Source organism: Condylura cristata, unplaced genomic scaffold (assembly GCF_000260355.1).
Source record: "Condylura cristata isolate star-nosed mole 26May11 unplaced genomic scaffold, ConCri1.0 scaffold00005, whole genome shotgun sequence".
Lineage (NCBI taxonomy): Eukaryota > Metazoa > Chordata > Mammalia > Eulipotyphla > Talpidae > Condylura > Condylura cristata.
This window is the reverse complement of record NW_004567106.1, coordinates 22,683,198-22,701,626: the sequence shown is the minus strand read 5'-3', so window position 1 is coordinate 22,701,626 and position 18,429 is coordinate 22,683,198. Positions and strand designations below refer to the sequence as shown.

At 32.8% G+C, this 18,429-nt stretch overlaps 1 protein-coding gene across 1 annotated transcript in view; it reads right to left on the bottom strand.

The window, feature by feature from the left end:
• The window catches only part of ABCB5 (ATP-binding cassette, sub-family B (MDR/TAP), member 5), an 84,807-nt gene that overhangs the window by 65,942 nt on the left and 436 nt on the right, over nucleotides 1-18,429 (bottom strand). The window contains exons 2-10 of the mRNA XM_004677126.1: nucleotides 16,820-16,874; nucleotides 15,087-15,237; nucleotides 12,431-12,485; nucleotides 6,108-6,299; nucleotides 5,835-6,006; nucleotides 3,290-3,414; nucleotides 3,032-3,209; nucleotides 1,614-1,727; nucleotides 1,186-1,296 (exon numbers count right to left, since the gene is read on the bottom strand). Coding sequence (XP_004677183.1) covers nucleotides 1,186-1,296; nucleotides 1,614-1,727; nucleotides 3,032-3,209; nucleotides 3,290-3,414; nucleotides 5,835-6,006; nucleotides 6,108-6,299; nucleotides 12,431-12,485; nucleotides 15,087-15,237; nucleotides 16,820-16,874 — 1,153 coding nt within the window. The remainder of the gene's footprint in view (nucleotides 1-1,185; nucleotides 1,297-1,613; nucleotides 1,728-3,031; nucleotides 3,210-3,289; nucleotides 3,415-5,834; nucleotides 6,007-6,107; nucleotides 6,300-12,430; nucleotides 12,486-15,086; nucleotides 15,238-16,819; nucleotides 16,875-18,429) is intronic.

Sequence of the window (18,429 nt, the reverse complement as noted above, 5' to 3'; positions counted from 1 at the left end):
GAAAGCCACTTCAGCATGAGTTCGATCCCTGTCCTGGAAGTGATCCATATGGAGCAGCAGACCTCCCCTGATGGGCCTACTACTCCCTCAACAGTGTACTTTGTTAATCTTCCTGCTCTGCTCCCCACTCTATCTCTGGCCCTGCACCTCTGTGTGCATAAATAAATAAATCTTTAAGGAAAAAAAAAGACATTACAGATTGATGATATTAGTCATTTTACCAATTTCATTTATTTTTTAATTTTTAAAAGAAGATTTTTTATTTATTTATGCAAATAAAAACTGGGTTGTAGGCCATAGGTGTGGGGGAGTAAGAGGATTCACCAGAGACAGAGTGGGGAGCAGAACAAATAGATGACTGAAACACATTGCTGAGGGGAGCACTGGCTAAGACAGAAGTCTGCTGTGCCATGTGGGTCACCTCCCTGGCTGGGATTGAACTCATGCTGCAGTGGCTGGCAAGAGCTTGATGTGCTGAGACTTTAACCCCTGTGCCACCAGGGAGGCCCCTTGCCAATTTCGTTTAAAGTCACATTCTTTTTCTATGACAGATGTTTGTTAGTAATTATACTTTAAGGTCTTTAAATAGTAACTACTAGATTACTATTTTCGATAAATACATTAATACAACAAAAGGAGGAAAACAAAAAATGAGATACATTTCACATCTTGTCAAATGCTGAATGACAGAGGAGAATAAATTGTGTGTATAAATTGTGTGTGTGTATGGGTGTAGAAGAGAGAGAAACCACCAGAGGCACTAGTGCACTAAAAGCACTAAGGAAGGCAAACTAAGAAAGGGCACATGTGCATAATTCCCTCCGGTTAAAAATTAGGAGGTTATAATGAGTTAGCTATATTGAATGGGATAAACTCTAGGGATCATCAGTAGGTACACCATCCATCCAAGACATTTTGGTGTGCTTGGGAGAACATCCAGAATGGAAGAATTCCTGGAGTTCAAAATGTTTTAGTTGAATATAGAAATGAGATTGCACTTTCAGAATTATTTGTCCATTACTAATCATCTTTCTTTTTTCACCACCCTCTCCTCTGTCTCTGTCTATTCTCTCAAGCCTAAGTCGTCAATCTTAGTGAAAATGATCATAGGTAATCTCGTAAGAGAATGTTTTAACCAGCAGCAGATATAAAAACTGTAAAAGTTTATTTTTAAAATGAACCTACCTTGATAGTTGGTCTTGATGGATAACTAAAAGAAACATTTTTAAATTCCACTGTTCCTTCTATGCATTCAGGTTTATACCCCATGGTTGAAAAGTTATCTATAGTAGGTTTCTTGGAAAAAACAAAAGAACTATTACAAATCTTTAAGGGGGAGGGTAAATTAAAACTCTACATATCCTAAATATAGCTTAATGATATTTCTTATGTCTCCTTTCCTGGTTTAGAAGTAGATGGGAAAGTTTTAATACATTGAATGAGTTTGTAAAAGAGTAAAAACAATCCCTTCTTTCATAGCTAACTAGCCAACATGGATTTTGCCCATCTTTTTGTGTACTGAAGTGAGAAGCGAGAGCATCTGTTTGTTTTTTTTTTCCCCATTTCCTTCTTGTAGTAACAGTAGCTATCATTTAAAGCATTTAAAGTCTTACCTTATCAATAACCTGGAAGATACTATAGGCAGCTCCTCGGGCGATAGTGAAGGTTTCAAAATTGGGGGCTGCTGCTCCAATGCAATAGCTACTGTGGATTACACTAAAGAAAACCTACAGGGCCAAAAAAAAAAAAAAAAAGACCCTTCCTCAGTTATGTAAGCCAGATGATGGAACGAAGTGTACATTTGGTGAAGACTCACAGAAAGATTTTAGAATAATTAGGAAAGAAATTAGGAAGTTAGGTAGGACAGAATAGAAGGTGCTGCCAAATAGAAAAAACAAAAAAACACCACTTTATCCAAGTATATTTGGCCTTTTCCTAATATAGAACAATTTTCGATTGTACCATAGTCTTGTTTTTATCATTTTCAGGGATTTCTGTGGGTGGGAGTAGCAGTGTGTGGCAATGTGGCTCAATTACAAAATGCTGGCCACAAGCAAGCATGGTTGGGTGAGGAGATGACTTCTTCCTGATCAACCTCTGAGCTTTAAAGAGAAGAATGACAGGTTTTTTAGCTTAGAGTCACTGTTCTATTTCTGCCCAAACTTTTCTGATGTTTGTATTTCTGGTTGCTTTTTCATTTCTAGACAGACAAATCTCTGAGAAAAGTTAGATAAAGAAAGAACCCTACATGGTTGGTGTTATTTTTCTCTTATAGGTGAGGAAACTAAGGCTTAGTTAAGTTACTTGATCACACTTATTCATAAATTGAGGAGCAAGAATGCACCAGAAATCCCTCATCATCAGGTTCAAGTTATGTGAAATAAATGAGCATCTGAAAGTGTCAATTATTAAAGTTTTAAATCCAAAAGATGATTTTGGTTGAAAGAAAAAAAAATATATATAAATGGGAAAGCCAGTTGAGAAATGAAATAGATTAACCATGTCAGTTCAGTTCAATGAAACAAATAGTTCATAAATCTGAAATGATCTGTATAGTACTAACTTGTGGGAGGATAACAAAATGAATGGTAATTTATTGCATTACCCCTAGGGGTTCTAAAAAATTCTAAACTGTGATGTTGAACAGAATTGCATATAGTCTGTTTTTAACATAACTATGCTGAAAGGATGGAGGAAGGGCAGCAGAGTCCAATCTACAGAGCATATCCAGAGGGAAGACATTTAACAAGGTGACTGTACAATGCTGTCTTACCATAGCAAGACTGAAAGGAAATGTCTCACTAGAAATTGATCACTTTAACTGTTGGATTAAAAAATCTCTAAGAAAAGTGCATGCATTTAGAAGGCATGCCAATTTATAATTTAAACATGGATACAAATAATTTGATGGTAACAAATTTTTGTATTAAAACACTGAATATTCATTATCATTCAAAGATAATTTTTTATTAACTTCTTGGTAAGAAAATACTGTCTAGGCCAGCTACCTTTGCTCTTAAATAAGACTTACAGCAAGAACAGTCCCGATGGTATACCCAGCTTCTCCGCTAAGAATTAAGGAGGTTCCATACCAAAAAGCAAGTCCATAAGTTCCATTCATAAAGAAATACACAGCACCAAGAGAGAGTTTTGAAGCTACAGTCTTTTTTATGCCAACATCCTTTGCATCTTTTAGATTCTGTGTATACCTTAAAAAGATAGAACACAATGTAACAGTGTTGAGGAAAAGTAAAACTAAACATATATTGTTGAAATTAAAAGGACAGACCTTTGAATTTCTTTTTCCTGAGCGCCAAAGGCTATGACTGTTCTGATTGATGACAAGACTTCTTCTGCTACAGCTCCAGCTTTGGAATATGCATTTAATTCTTTACCAGTCAATGAGATGATTATCTGTAATAAGCCATGATCACAGTTATTCAAGAATGATCCTGACATAGCAAACTATTAATTCAAGTAGAATCTTGAAAAAGAGGTTATATTATTGAAAACATAGTTAATATCACTTAATCTGAATTTGTCAGTTTGCAAATGAGGAAACTAATGGCCAGAGACATTAAAAGCTACTTTTTAAAAAGTCTCATGGCAGTGAAAGAGCTTAGCCTAACATCATCTAGAATCTGAAAATCTATTCTTCCTTCCACCAGGAGAGTTTCATTGTTTTCTCTCTGTATATTTAAAAGTTATTTTTAGAAGATGGATATTTATATAAATGTAACTGGGGAACAACTGATTTGGAGAAGGACAAGGGTCACAGAATTGTAGAAGGATGAGGAAGATGATCTTACATTTGTCTGGGGTGCGATTATAACTGCATAATGCAGACTTCCTAGTAAAATGCTGTTATCTCTAAACACTAAGGTGGCATTTTAGGAAGAGGATACTTTTCTTGGTGATATCAGGCTAGTTTATTTAATTTCTCAAATATATTTAATCAGAATATGGCTTTTCCTCTACTAAAGATCTCCCTTACTACTCATTTACTTAGTAAAGGATTCAGTTTAGTAATCAGCACAATGTTTAAAGAAAGGGTTCTCAGGGAAATTGTCCTCAGGGAACTGTGACTTTGGAACTGTTGCGAACTCACGTGACAAATTTATACAATCTCAAAATACATTTCTTGTAAGTGGAGCTGATTTTACATAAAACATACTTGGAGAATTGTTAAAGTCAGAACATAGCATAAGCTGAACAATACTCTTCATTTTCTGAATTCACTTAATAATGACAATTATTCTTATATTGCTGGAGGGGAAACAGCACCTAGCAAAAAGCTTCTGTACTTAAGGAGTATTTAATAAATGTTTGCCAAATTAAATTGAATTGAAGGAAGCTAGAAACCATATATGCTAGCTTCTCTAGTTATCTGGATAACTTTGACCTTTACTTTCTTCCTCTCCCAATCAGTTAGTACAAAAGCAGTACTTAAGATTCTGGCTACTGTTCCTTTTAAACCCCCAATTCATTTCACTTTTCCAGGCAGCTAAGGCTCTAATCTTAGTAATTTAATATGGATAATTTTCCTACTTGGGGTACCCATTTCAAATAATCTGGGGATGAAGATTGTGATAAGGGTTACAAAGTCAACATTAAACTTACCCCAAAATAAAAGCTTGTTGTCTAAACATCCAAGCCCATTGTTAAGAAATTACTCAGCCATAGAATATTTTTACTGCCAAAATATTCTTCTTTGGTTGAATTTGTATGTTGATAAAAGTAAACAGTAAATTTTTGGCTTTGATTTTCATAAAAAACAGATTTGCAAAATTAAAAACTCCAAAAGAATATACAACATATATTCCTCTAGCATGCATCGTGCCTCTATTTTAGGAGAAGGGTACATAACTGGGAAAACTGTTAAAGATATCATTTGGAGAACAATCATAGTTGTTTTTGGACTTTACAAGTTGCATTGTTTTCAAGACCAGCCTGTGAATAAATTAATATTGTATGTTCATAGTCTAACTGCAAAGAACATACATTATAATACAGATACAGTAGTTTCCTGTTCTCTAGGAAGGATACCTCCCACGGCCCCAATGAATGCCTGAACTGTGGATAGTACCAAACATAGATATAATATTCTTTGCCAATACATACACACATACCTGTGATAAAAGTTAATTAAAAAATCAGGCCAAATAAGATTAGTGAGATAGCTAAAAATAAAATATCACAATATAACAATATAAAAGTTATGTGAGTGTGGTCTTTCTTCTCTTTCAAAACATATAGTTCTACATAATATTTTCAGACTGAGGTTGACCATAGGTAACTAAAACTACAGAACTATAAACTGTACATAAGGGGAATGACTATGATAATTGGTTTTAAAGCACTGAAACAGATTTACATAATACATAAAATTGACAAAGCAGACATTTTAAAAGCAATTTAGAATTGTATGAAAATATATAAATTTGAAATAGCTGACATATTTAAGTGTTTATTGTTTTAGGATTTTTTTCTTATGTTCTAGTGAAATGATTTATAGGACATTTATTTGGAAATTTAAACTACCCAAGGCTCTGGTGGTATCTACTGTATAGTAGAATAACATTTATCATACCATTATTTGAAATTGCATTAGCCTATTAAATGAACAGACATGTTTTCCAGTGTTAGTAAGATAGTAAAACTAAACCTCATTGTAACAACTTGAAAGATATCCATTTAAAATAAGTGATTAATGATGATAATCATTTGTGGTGTATAATACCCCTTGGGTAGATATGCCTTTTTTTGAAAAGCATAATAAAAGATTTACTTTACATTCCTTCTTCCAATAACATCAACTTAGTCATCTTGCCTACCCTAGAAAACATGGCTGCTGAAGCAATTATAAGAGGAGATGTGGAGAGAGTCACCAGGGTGAGTTTCCAGCCTTTCACCAAACCAATCGCCAAGCCAATAGAAAAAGTAGATATGTTTTGAAACAACAGAGCAATCTTGTCTCCAATACCATCATTGATTTTGCTGATATCACTGAAACAAGTAAATAAATACAGTTAAGTAATTTATACATTATAATTGAATACAAAGTTGAAATACTACAAAGTCGAAATACTACAAAGTCATCCTCTTACTCCGTCATGCGAGTGTTAAGTTCACCAATGTCACATCTGTCAAACCAGCTGATGTCCTGTGCCAAAATTGAATGAAAAAACTGTTTTCGAATTCTCTTGGTCTGTCGTGCTGCAGTCATAACCCAAAAAGAAATCTGCATGTAGCCAAAAACCAAAGCTGTAACACCTACTCCAACATAGTAAAGGGTCAACCTGAAAAAAGATTATTGAAAATCTTAGTAAGATGAAGCAAAACTTTTTCTCCTTGTTGCCAAAAAGACATATCTATCAATATATCAATACTTGAGAGATAATGCTAGAACCTGTAAAAATTAAAAAAAAAAATGAGAAAGAGTAAAGTATATTCAATGTATGAACCTAGTTTCCATAGTAAGACAACTACTGTGTATCTCTCATTATTAGCAGAAACTAATATTTAAGGTATATTTTTATCTTCTTTTTTATAAAAAATCACATTGAAACAGTTGTATGTGGAACAGGAAGGTAAAGAAATGTTAACTACTAAAAGCATTTTATAAAATTCTTAAAATACATACACATATCATGAAATTAAAAATTCAACTTAAAGAATACACCCTAAGAAAATACATACAGAGATTAATTTAGATGGATGATGACTGTAGCATTAATAATAATACAGAAAAATTAAAAACATGCTGCATATCTAACATTAGGAGACCATGTAGGAAGTGTAGTTATAAACATAACCTGGATGTCCACTATGTGTGAAGTTCTAGAGATACAGCCATGAACAAAAATTATATGTCCCTTTTCAGGAAAAGTTTACATTTTGGTGGAAAGGGAGAGACAATATAGAAAGAAAAAGAATTTCAGGTTGTCTTATCAAGGAAGTAAACAGGGTGATTTATCATAGTAAAGGTTCATTGGGAGAGCTAGTGCAGATGGAGTGGTTAGGAAAAATGTCCTTGAACATTTGATACTATAGCTGAGATCCAAAAGAGTCAATTAGAAAAAGAGTACGAGGAATATACGGTGGAAAGCAAGTGCAAGTACTAAGTCTTGAGCCAGGAAAAAGCTCAGCATGTTCCAAAAATAGTCAGAATATCATAGGGCCATTGTAGCCATGGTGTACTGTATAGATTTTATTCTAAGAGAAACAAGACCACTGAACGACTTAAGCATGGGATGACCTTGTCTGTTCAACTTTTAAAAAAATCACTCTGGCTCTCTTATGGAGAAAGGACAAAAGTAACAATGGAAGCAGATAGTTTAAATAGGAGGATACTACAATGGCAGTGGTGAGAAAGATGTGTGCTTGGATGAGCATGGAAGCAGTTGATGTGCAATGTAGACAGATTCTAAAAACATCTTACAAACACAACAAACAGGAATTGCCAATACACTGGATGTTAGGTATGAAGGAAGAGTAGGAAATAGGTATAAATCTACAGATTTTTATTTGAGCAACTGAATGAATGGGATACCTTTAGTAACTGGGAGAGAAACAGATTTGCAGGAGATATCAGGTGTTTGATAGAGATGTGAAATGTATATGGAAATCAAAAAGTGGAAACATCAAAGTGGAAATCAAAAAGTGAAAAAAGAGACACTGAAGGCTAGAGAAATGGCATCAGTTTATAGGTGGTAATTAAAAAAAAAAAAGACTTAGCTGAGACCATCCACACAGGGAGAGCATAAAAACAGATAAAGAAAAGAGCAATGACGGAGCTTAGGGCATGAAGAGAAAAGTCCTACAAAGAAAGCCGAGGGATCAATGATATAGTCAGAAAGCCAGACGAGTGAAGTACTCAAAAAAACACAATCTATCCTCTTTATTCCCAGATTCTTGTATACAAATTTGCCTCCTCATTATAATTTATTTGTAACCCGAAATCAATATTTGAGATTTTTAAAATTGTTATTTAGTGATTTGCACACAGTAGCGAAAGTCAAGATTTTTGATTGCCCAATACAACATGTTCCCAACTGAGGGAAACAAGGCAATAGCTCTCATGCTATAAATAAATGATATTTTTATGTTCTATGTGGTATGTAGTACCATTTTCCCCCATTTTTATGCTCTCTGTTGATGATTTCACTATTTAAAATGGCTTCCAAATGTCATGATGTCATGTTGAAGTGTTGCTAAGTGTAAGAAGGCTGTGATATGCCCTATGGAAAAAATACATGCTGGAGTGGCATCATTCAGGCATGAGGTACAATGCCGTTGACCGTGAGTTCAACATTAATGAAGCAACACTATATATATTACATAAGGTGTCTTTAAACAGAAATACACATAAAATGAGGTTTTGTATTGACTGATTGATGAAACTACTGTGACCAGAGGTTCACAGGAACCTAATCCTGAATTTACTGTAGAGGATATAATCAGTATTTCTTAAGTGTTTACGATGATTTCGATAGGACATAATTCAACTAACAAGAACTGAGCTTTTTTGTCCCAAAACTAAGAATTTGTCCATTTCATCTAGGTTGCTGAACTTTTTGCATACAAATGTTCACAGTAACCCTTTATTATACTCTGGATTTCTGCTATAACTTCTCTTTCATTTTTGACCCTATTTATTGAACTTTTCCCCTTTTTTCTGAGCCTGACTAGAGGTTTTTTAAATTTTGTTTTATTTATTTATTTATTTTGAAGAACCAGCTTTTGGTTTCATTGTTCTTTAGATTTCTATTTATTTCTTTTTTAATTTGTTATTATTTCCATCCTTGTACTAGCTTGTGAGATGAGAGATTAGGTTGTTTCTTCAGGCTTTTATTTTCTAAGGTGGGCCTGTATTGCTATATACTTTCCTCTTAGTACTATTTTATTATGTCCATAAATTCTGGAAGACTTATGGGAATTTATTTTATTATTTATTACTTTGGTAAATCTTTTACATATTATTATGGAAAAGTGAATGAATAAAATATGATTGTTCAGATACCTTTTCTTACTAAGAATAATCAGAATTAACAATGCAAGTATAGCACTGATATAAACTGTTTGGAAAATATTATATTTCTTGGTTGAAAGAAAAATACCATTTTTGAGAGCAACTTGATTAATTTATTATATGTATTAATTAAATAGAATCTCACTGTTGATGGGGATACAGACTGGTCCAGATCAAAAACAATATGGAGGTTTCTCAAGATATTAAAAATAGATCTACCATATGATCCAAGAATACTACTCCTAGGTATCTACCTAAAGAGTTATATGCGCTACTGTCTTCAGTGCAGCACTATTTACAATAGCTAACCTAAGTACCCACCCAAAGATGAGTGGATAAAAAAGATGTGGTATATTAACATAATGTAATACTACTCGGTGATAAAAAGATAAAATCTTGCAATTTACCACAGTAAGAAGAGGACAGGAGATTTAGCTAAGTGAAATAAGTCAAAAGGTGAAAAACAAATACCATATTATTTTACTCATGTGAAGACTATAAAGAAACAAGACAAAGGAATAGGGAAATATTTAAAAATTAAAAGAAAGGCCCTCCCTGGTGGCGCAGCGGGTTAAAGCACAGCACTGAGAATCTAAAGCCGCTTCCGCATGGGTTCGATTCCCGCCTGCCCCGGAGGTGACCACATGGCGTGGCAGACCTCTCCTGACCCGCCCGCTGCTCCCCTCAGCAGTGTACTTCGTCGATCTGCCTGTTCTGCTCCCCTCTCTGTCTCTGGTGAAGCCTCTCGCCGCCCCTGAGCCTCTGGCCTGTACCCCAGTTCTGTATGCAAAAATAAATAAATCTTTAAAAAAAAAAAATTAAAAGAAAATACCCTGAAATATGACTGAACTGAGGGTGGGTAGTAGCAGTAGGGAATGAGAAACAGAGGGGGCAGGGGCTCTAATGGATTATAGTGGAGGACTGTTGTTGCTTTGATGGTGGGTATAGTGTGGTAACATACATTTGGAGTGGTGTCATCCTATATCCCTGGAACATATAGTAATACAAACCACAATAAAAGTAATTTAATAACTTTAAAAGATTACATATTTCAGTTCCTGATGATTACTGATGAAACAACTAATTACCTAATCTTCACCAAAATGTTACAGAAGCAATGTTTTCACAATTATGTTCACTGAAACATTAGTTTTACAGGACGTTAATACGTGTTAGGGATAAAAACTAGGTGCCATAGTAAAATAGGTTTGGAACACTTAGCTTAAATAAAATTAACTAAAGCCCTTACTATGCCAATCTTTTTATGTGTATCCAAGAGGAAGTTATCATATATAAGATTTTCCAAGCCTATTCAATCATGAAAATTCTTTTATTGTGCATATTAAATATTTTCAGAATAGAAAACTGGTTTAGGAAACAATAATATAACAAATACTACATTGTGAGTGTTAAGAATAGTCACTCTAGGCTCTCCCTTGTGGTGCAACTGGTTAAAGCACCACTTTCTGAAGCTCTTCGAAGTCACTGCAGCATGAGTTCGATTCCCTGCCAGGAAGCTGACCCACATGGTGTGGCAGACCTCTTCTGACCCACCCACTGCTACCCTCAGCAGTGTTCTTTTGTCAATCTGCTTGTTCTGCTCTCTACTCTGTCTCTGGTGAATCTTTTCACCCACCACACTTCTGGCCTGTACCCCAGTTCTGTAAGCATAAATAAATAAATCTTAAAAAAAAAACTATAAAAAAAGAATAGTCACTCAAATGTATTAAAACCCTTTAATACTGTGCACAGATATAGCTTTTTATATTAATCTCTTTTTTTTTAAATGAATGCCCCTATTTTTAAAAGTTACATTTTTTGTAAGAAACTCCTAAGTCATGGTTTGTACATTAGAACCCTGCTTAATAACATAAGATTAGAAATCAGTAGCAATAACCTGGATCCTAATGAGGAATTTCCAAAATACCCAGTATAAAGAAATGTTTTATATAAAGGGTGCTAAAAAATAGAACTTTCCCCACAAGGAAAGTTGAGGCTGCTGCAAAACACAAGTTTCCCCAAACATGCATACTATAGCCCCAAATAGAATTGTCCAATAGAGGAAATGGTTCATATTTGTACAACACAGTAATGTCAGCCTGGAGCTGCTGAACACCTGAGAATGAGAAATGACTATTTAATCTTATTTAATTTTAATTACTTCAAATTGAAATGGACATTTATAACTATGCCTAATGTATTGTACATACAGGTCAAGAATTATGGCCCAGAGAATATCACTGCAATATAGAGGTTTCACTTGTGCATGGCCTGTACCCCAGTCTGTAAGCATAAATAAATGAATCTTTAAAAAAACTATAGGCCCTCCCTGGTGGCGCAGCGGGTTAAAGCACTGCACTGAGAAGCTAAAGCCACTTCCGCATGAGTTCGATTCCCGCCTGCTCCAGCGGTGACTACATGGCGTGGTAGACCTCTCCTGACCTGCCCGCTGCTCCCCTCAGCAGTGTACTTCATAGATCTACCTGTTCTGCTCCCCACTCTGTCTCTGGTGAAGCCTCTCGCCGCCCCTGAGCCTCTGGCCTGTACCCCAGTTCTATATGTACAAATAAATAAATCTTTTAAAAAAAAACTATAAAAAAAATAGTCACTCACATGTATTAAAACCCTTTCATGCTGTGCACAGATGTATCTCTTAATATTAATCTCTCTTTTTGGTCCTTTTTTTTTCTTTCAAATTAATGCCACTATTTTTAAAAGTTACCTTTAAACTTAAGTCTACAGTTTCAGTGTGTCACTACTGACACCCAGTGAATATAGCTAGTGAAGTAGCAGTTCTCTAAACAAACTCATATGTAACAGAATAAAAATACTACTTAACACAAAGACTACAAAAACAGGGTATCTTTGTAAGTCTTTTATTTTAGACTTTAAACTTTTTGCCCTGTATATAGCTTTACTATGAATCCAAACAGTTTCTAAAATTAGTCTGAATAAAACTTTACTATTTTATTTTATCATGTGATTAATTTATTACTATTTTTGCTATTTCTTGCACAAAACATTTTGGCTTTTAATTTATGGATGTGGCATTTTTTTCTATAGATTTTCTAAGAAGCATCATTTGAAAAAAAGGAAAAAGTCAATTAGCCTTTTGGATATTGCCTTCAACTTCAAGAGGCAAAATTGGCATAAAAAAAATCTCTAAACAACTTTTCTGTTGATGACAATTTTATTACATACAACTCAGTATAAAGAAAGAAGTCAAATAGGAGAAAGATGTGATATATGTTTTATATACCTAGTGAAAGAGAACATGTTGCTTTAATCATTAATAGATATCATATGTTAATGATAGTCAAACATTTCAGTTCTTTTTCTTTTAGTGTTGAACAAAGTAGCACAAAAAGAACATGATATTAACATTTCATTTGGACTTACGTAATTATATCTTTATCCAGCTTCTCTTGAGACTGAGTACAGTTCCGATAGTTTGCTGTAAAATAGTTGTACAAATTATAAAATAAATTAATTTTCAGTTGGTTATCCAAAACTAACTTGGTGAATTCTCAGGAAAATAGATGAAACACAATGAGTTTGTGATCATCATATTTTCTGTCTTTAACCTATGATCTCAAGAAGCACTTATACGAAAAAAATAAAAATTACAAGGAAATATTAATCATGTAGTTCATGACAGAAAAACCTTTTAGGACATTCTTCATTGCAGGTAAAGGTTGTATAAATAATAGTAACAGAACTATCCTTTTCTGATTTAAGAAAAGCAAGAACACATATAAAAGTTTTAGAACTGGTAATCACTGAAAAAAGCTCACTGAAATATATTGCCTATACAAGCATAGTAAATAGTGAAGTTGTAAAGTAGTCCTTGGATTACAAGTTTATTATATAAACTTTTTTACATAGCTTATGTAAAAAATACAACACACTTTAATTAGTTTTCCAAGGTTGTAAATTTATCAATTTAATAGAGTGATCTACATCTATCAACTTTCTTTCTCAAAACTCTATAGTAAATATTTGAAATAAATTGAAGACATATGACACTTCATCTCTTATAAAACTATAACATCATATATAGTAATATCTGTGACTTTAATTTATATGCAAATAATTATCTTTCCCTTATTCCATTTCTGGAAATCTGGTAGGAAAATTTTAAAGCAGCTTCTTATAAATATGACAATCAAGAGTAGAAATATGAAAACCTAGCAAATGTTTTAATACTAATAGAGAATAAACATTGTGTCCAACAATGGTATATAGGATCACATAGGCAAAGCATAATTTCATTATGGAGGTTATATTAATGGTGACAACAATTGCAAAACTTCAGTGCTGACACAAAAATGATAGCTATTCTTATTTTCATTGGTAAGGGCAAATAGTTCACCTTCATTATCTTCCAGAAAACCAGTGGTTAGAAAATTGAGGACATACTCTTTAAATCTCCTTAATAAAATATAATACATCATTAATATTTATGTAATTGTCTAAATCTTTATCAAACCTCTTTATATGTTTACCACATTTTGTAAAAAACAATACAACTCAAGAAATCTAAAGAAGTCTTTAAGCAAAAAAACAAAAGTGAAAATTCACAGTATTACCAGTCAGCTATAAACTTCTCATCGTAAATATAGGAGGAAAGGTAATCAATTAAAGAATAGATCTAATAAGAGGAGTTTATCCTTATTTTCCTCTCCTCTTTTTCCCCTCCCTTTCTGTCATATAGTCAGAGAGAGAGTGAGAAACATAGCTTGCAAGTTAATGAATAGTTGCTCAGTTAATCAGTTGTGCCATTTGTTTAACAAAGAGAATGGGATCCTTAATTTCTATCATTAGAATATAAAAAAAATTAACAACTATGAAGTAGGAAATAGTTATATGAAAGGAAATGGAAACACTAAATTTATTCCACTCAAACTAGAGTGGGACACTTAAAAAGATTAGGCTTTGGGTAGGAAACAAGAGGGTATAAATAAATAAAGTCAAGTAGGGCATACTATATAAAGGTATACTGCAAAAAGCTAGGTTAATATTTTAACGATAGTTCAGGCTTAATGAGACAGTTTTTCCAGCAACAATAAACTGTTGCAAGAGTGCTTTGTAGTGTGTAAGATGGGAGGAAGCATGTAAAATTAGGGAAATATCAATATTTACGATATTCACAAGATAAAAGACATAACTACTATATTACTGTATAGAAGAATTGTTGGAATTTATATATTGAGAATGACCCCCTAAAAATATGACCCGAAATAGGATGCTACAAAGGTAATAATATATGGGGGATATCTATAATTATGGGAAATACAAAATACCATCTCCCCTACATCTGACTGCTAGGTTCCCCTATATTGTTACTATTTGTAGTATCGGATTTTTCTGCATATTCTTTTCTGCATTATGTTCTACAGTGGTATGTACAAAACACATCTGTATACTATCAATCTGAGTAGCTATCAAAAAGATTTAGTCATTCTTGATTTCTTTTTAAAGGTTGCTTCACAGTTAAGTGGTCTGGAATGGCTTAAGGTTTTTATTAAATACTGATATAATCATCAGTTCTGATATAAAAGTATTTGAATTCTTATAGAGACAAACTGTACTACTGTGGGTCTCAGATGATTTATACACCATTTATATACAGTGGGTCTCAGATGATATATATACCACATCATATTTGGTATGATGCGGTGGCTAACTTTTTTGGTCTGGGAACACTAGAAATTTTTTCTATATAAATTAATGGTAATTGTATATTCATCTTATATCATTGTGATTTACAAAGATTTCATAGGAACACTCTACTTTCAGATAAGAGAAACCTGCACAGTATATATAAATCTATATAGATTATATATTTGTGTGTATATGTATTCTATTAGTCCTGTTTCTTTGAAGAGTACTGATTGACATACAGATTTTGGATTTTTAGTCTCTGGTAAGATAGAATAAATGACAAATGCATATTATATAGACACTGTTTGATGGTACAATAATATATTATGTGCTGTTTGTTTTGTTTAATACTTTTGAGACCCAACAATTCAAAAAAGTAAACTGTACTCACTTGTGTTAACTTTGACTAGACATCCACCGATAAGGTTATCACTCATTTCTCCTAAAATCAGTGACATTACAGGCAGACAGGCTCCATTTATAAGTGATGCCAGTAACCCTAAAATCATGAGTGTGATGTCCAGTCCATCAGCAAAGCGAAACTGAAGAAACAAATAAAACATGGTTAACTTGATAGCAATTAAAAAAAAAAAAGTCAACCTATGTTTTTGCTATCATGTAAATATCATTTTACAAACTGATCAAGGGAATATTCAATGTATTAAATTATGGGCATTTATAATGTTAAAAAACTCCCTGATCTTAAGGATTTATAATATACTTTGACTAAGTTACTGAAAAATAAAGTAACAAAATTAGTATACAAATTGTGTGACATAGGAAGCCTATGAGGATTACAACTGAGATGAAAAAGGCACAAAATGAAGAATGATGTAGAAAATTTAAAAAAAAACAAAAACAAATTGTGTGACAAAAGTCAGGTAAGATTTGTCTATGAATGAGAAATATCCTTTTATAATGTTGATTCTAGAATAAATTAAGATATTTCAAAGGATTTCCTATCTTGGCTTATGGAAAGTTAATCTAAAAACTTCCAATTTTTTTAGGCTTATCAGCAATAGCACAACCAAGCAGTGAATAGTAAAAATTCATTCACCAAGTGTAAATTAATTGTATTTTTAATATTTCTCTGCTTTTTTTTCTACCAAGAATAACATCCTATAAATAAGTATATTTATTTGCAAGGCTATTTAAGATAACTGAAAGCCAAATACTGACTGCTTTATATTTTGTCCTGTAATAGGTTCCCACAACAGTATTCTAAACCAAAACATGAAAACATGGATTTTACTTTCTTACTTAGAGAACTAAGACAAAATATAAATTGGTATAAAATGAAATCAGATTTGAATAACAATAAAAGGAGTTAGTACATATTTTTGAGAGGAGACAAAAATGTTATGTTTTTATATTCATTCATTTAATAGCTAACACATTTATAGAGTAACTGCCTTAGTTGGCATTAAAAATTTTTACTACAGATGATAAGAGGGTAACTGCTTTCCACCTTTCCCTGGAAAAGTGTGTTATTTTCTTGATAAAGTTTATTGCAGTCTGTTACTTCTCAGGTTTGTAAGATTTGACTTGGAAAAAAATACACCATTTTACGTATATTTCTACATACAGTTCATTATATAGAATTACACAATCAGGCTGACATGTTGTAGATTCGAGTAGGTAGAATGGTTGAACAAATATATAAAAATATTTCTAACTTAATCCCAAAGAAGTATGCTGATACACTTTTTTTGATGCCTAGGCTGTACAAAATTTTTAGATAAGTATTTTTTATTTTAAAAAGGAATTATGGAATTTTAAATGTAATTAAAACACATCAGTGGAAAATAATGAACTGTATATATGCATGGTAAAGTCACTCAAAATGCTCTATCAGTCTGGAAATAACCTTTGATAAAATGCATGTATGACATACATACACATATACATTTCATTCAAACTGGGAAATCTATGGATATCGTGTGATTTTTTTCTTCTATCTTATTGTGGGGTTTTTGGGTTGTTTACATATTTTTTCCTATTAGAAATACAATTTGATGAGTTTTTTTATTCTTTTACCCAAAATAGATATAAACTAACAGATACAATCTTTCTATATACTACTAACAATTCCCTGAAATTTTCTGATAGATTGATTTCACTTACTATCTCAATAGGACCAACGACTTGCTTTCTTACTTGGGGTGGTTCTTGCAACTTCCTGGAAAATAAATGTTTAAAGTGCAAAGTTTATAATGTGAATATAATTTGCATTATATGATGATATCCTTCCCTGGAGAGTAAGTTGCACTGGCTGTCCCTACCTTAGTAAGGGTAATAATGGAAGAACTCTAGGTCTTTATTATATTGTCATAAAATATACATAATAAAGAATTGGTTATCTTGAGTAATTTTCAGTATACAGTTCAGTGGCATTAGGTACACTCATATTATTGTGCTATCATTACCAGTATCCATTTACAGTACTGTATCTTGCAAAACTGAAATTCTGTAACTATCCCATTAAAGAGTATCTCCCATTTCCACCCAACCTCTGGCTACCATCAATCTTTCTGGCTTTATTTTATTTATGTACCACATTTTTGTTTATCTATTCCTCAGTCAAGAGACACTTGGACTGTTTCCACTATTGTACTGTTGAATAATGCTGCTATTAAGACAGGTATACTAATATTTCTTCAAGTACATAACTTCAGTTCTTTTGGGTATAATCAAAATTACAATTTCTGTATCATATGCAAATTTTATTTTTTTCTTGAGAAACTATCATACTGTTTTCCATAGCATCTGAATCATTTTATATTCCCACAAATTATGTACAAGGGTTCCAATTTTGTTACATCCTCACAAACACTTGCTATTTTTTGTTTCATTTTATTATAATAATAAAAATAGTAACCATCCAAAGGTTGTGAGGTGGTGGATTAGAATTTCTAACCCATTGCTAAAAACTATGAGTTTTACATAAAAGAAATTCTACATTAAGCAAGAGTACAGTGAGTTTGGTCTCCTCCTCCTTAACAATTTCAGTTCTTAGGTTCCATTTCAAGATGAAAATGGTAAGTTTCATCTGACAATTAAACACATGCACCCAACACATACACTCAAAAAAATTCTGAAACATTAAAGGAAGAGAGGAAAGGGATCACAGTAAATTTTATAAGAAAGACGTCACAGAAAGATGAACTTGAGTCTTTTCCAACTTTATAACTTATCGTTCCATCAACTTTGATCAATGGCAAGTCATTTAATTTTGTTCCACCTGAAGTTAATAATTTACTTATGTATTGGACCATTTCTTTCTGAGATGATTCATAGATGACAAAAAAGATTTTAAGATTGCAAAGCCCTCTTCATCCATTCCATCCTAAATGCATATTTTAAAGTTTAAACACAGTAAGCTCTCTTCTTTTGATAAATTTTGTTTTAGCGAACATTTGTTTCTCATTGACCTTTATGGAAATCCTTCAAAGGAGGGTACAGGTGGTCTTTTAACTCCTTTCTACCAGTGTTAAGAGCAGAGGAGAGCACATGGGCTGGTATGGTAGGAGCATCATACCATTCTGGTTACCAGAAACCCTTCATTCATTAATCAAGAGATCTAGGTGAATGTTCTCCAGCTTTGCGGTTCATACATCGAAATGTGACACAATTGTTATGGGGAATAGAAATAAAATAGATTTTAATCCATTTCCATTTTAAATATCTAAATTAATGGGACTTTATATATAGGTGTGTGTATATCTATACATATA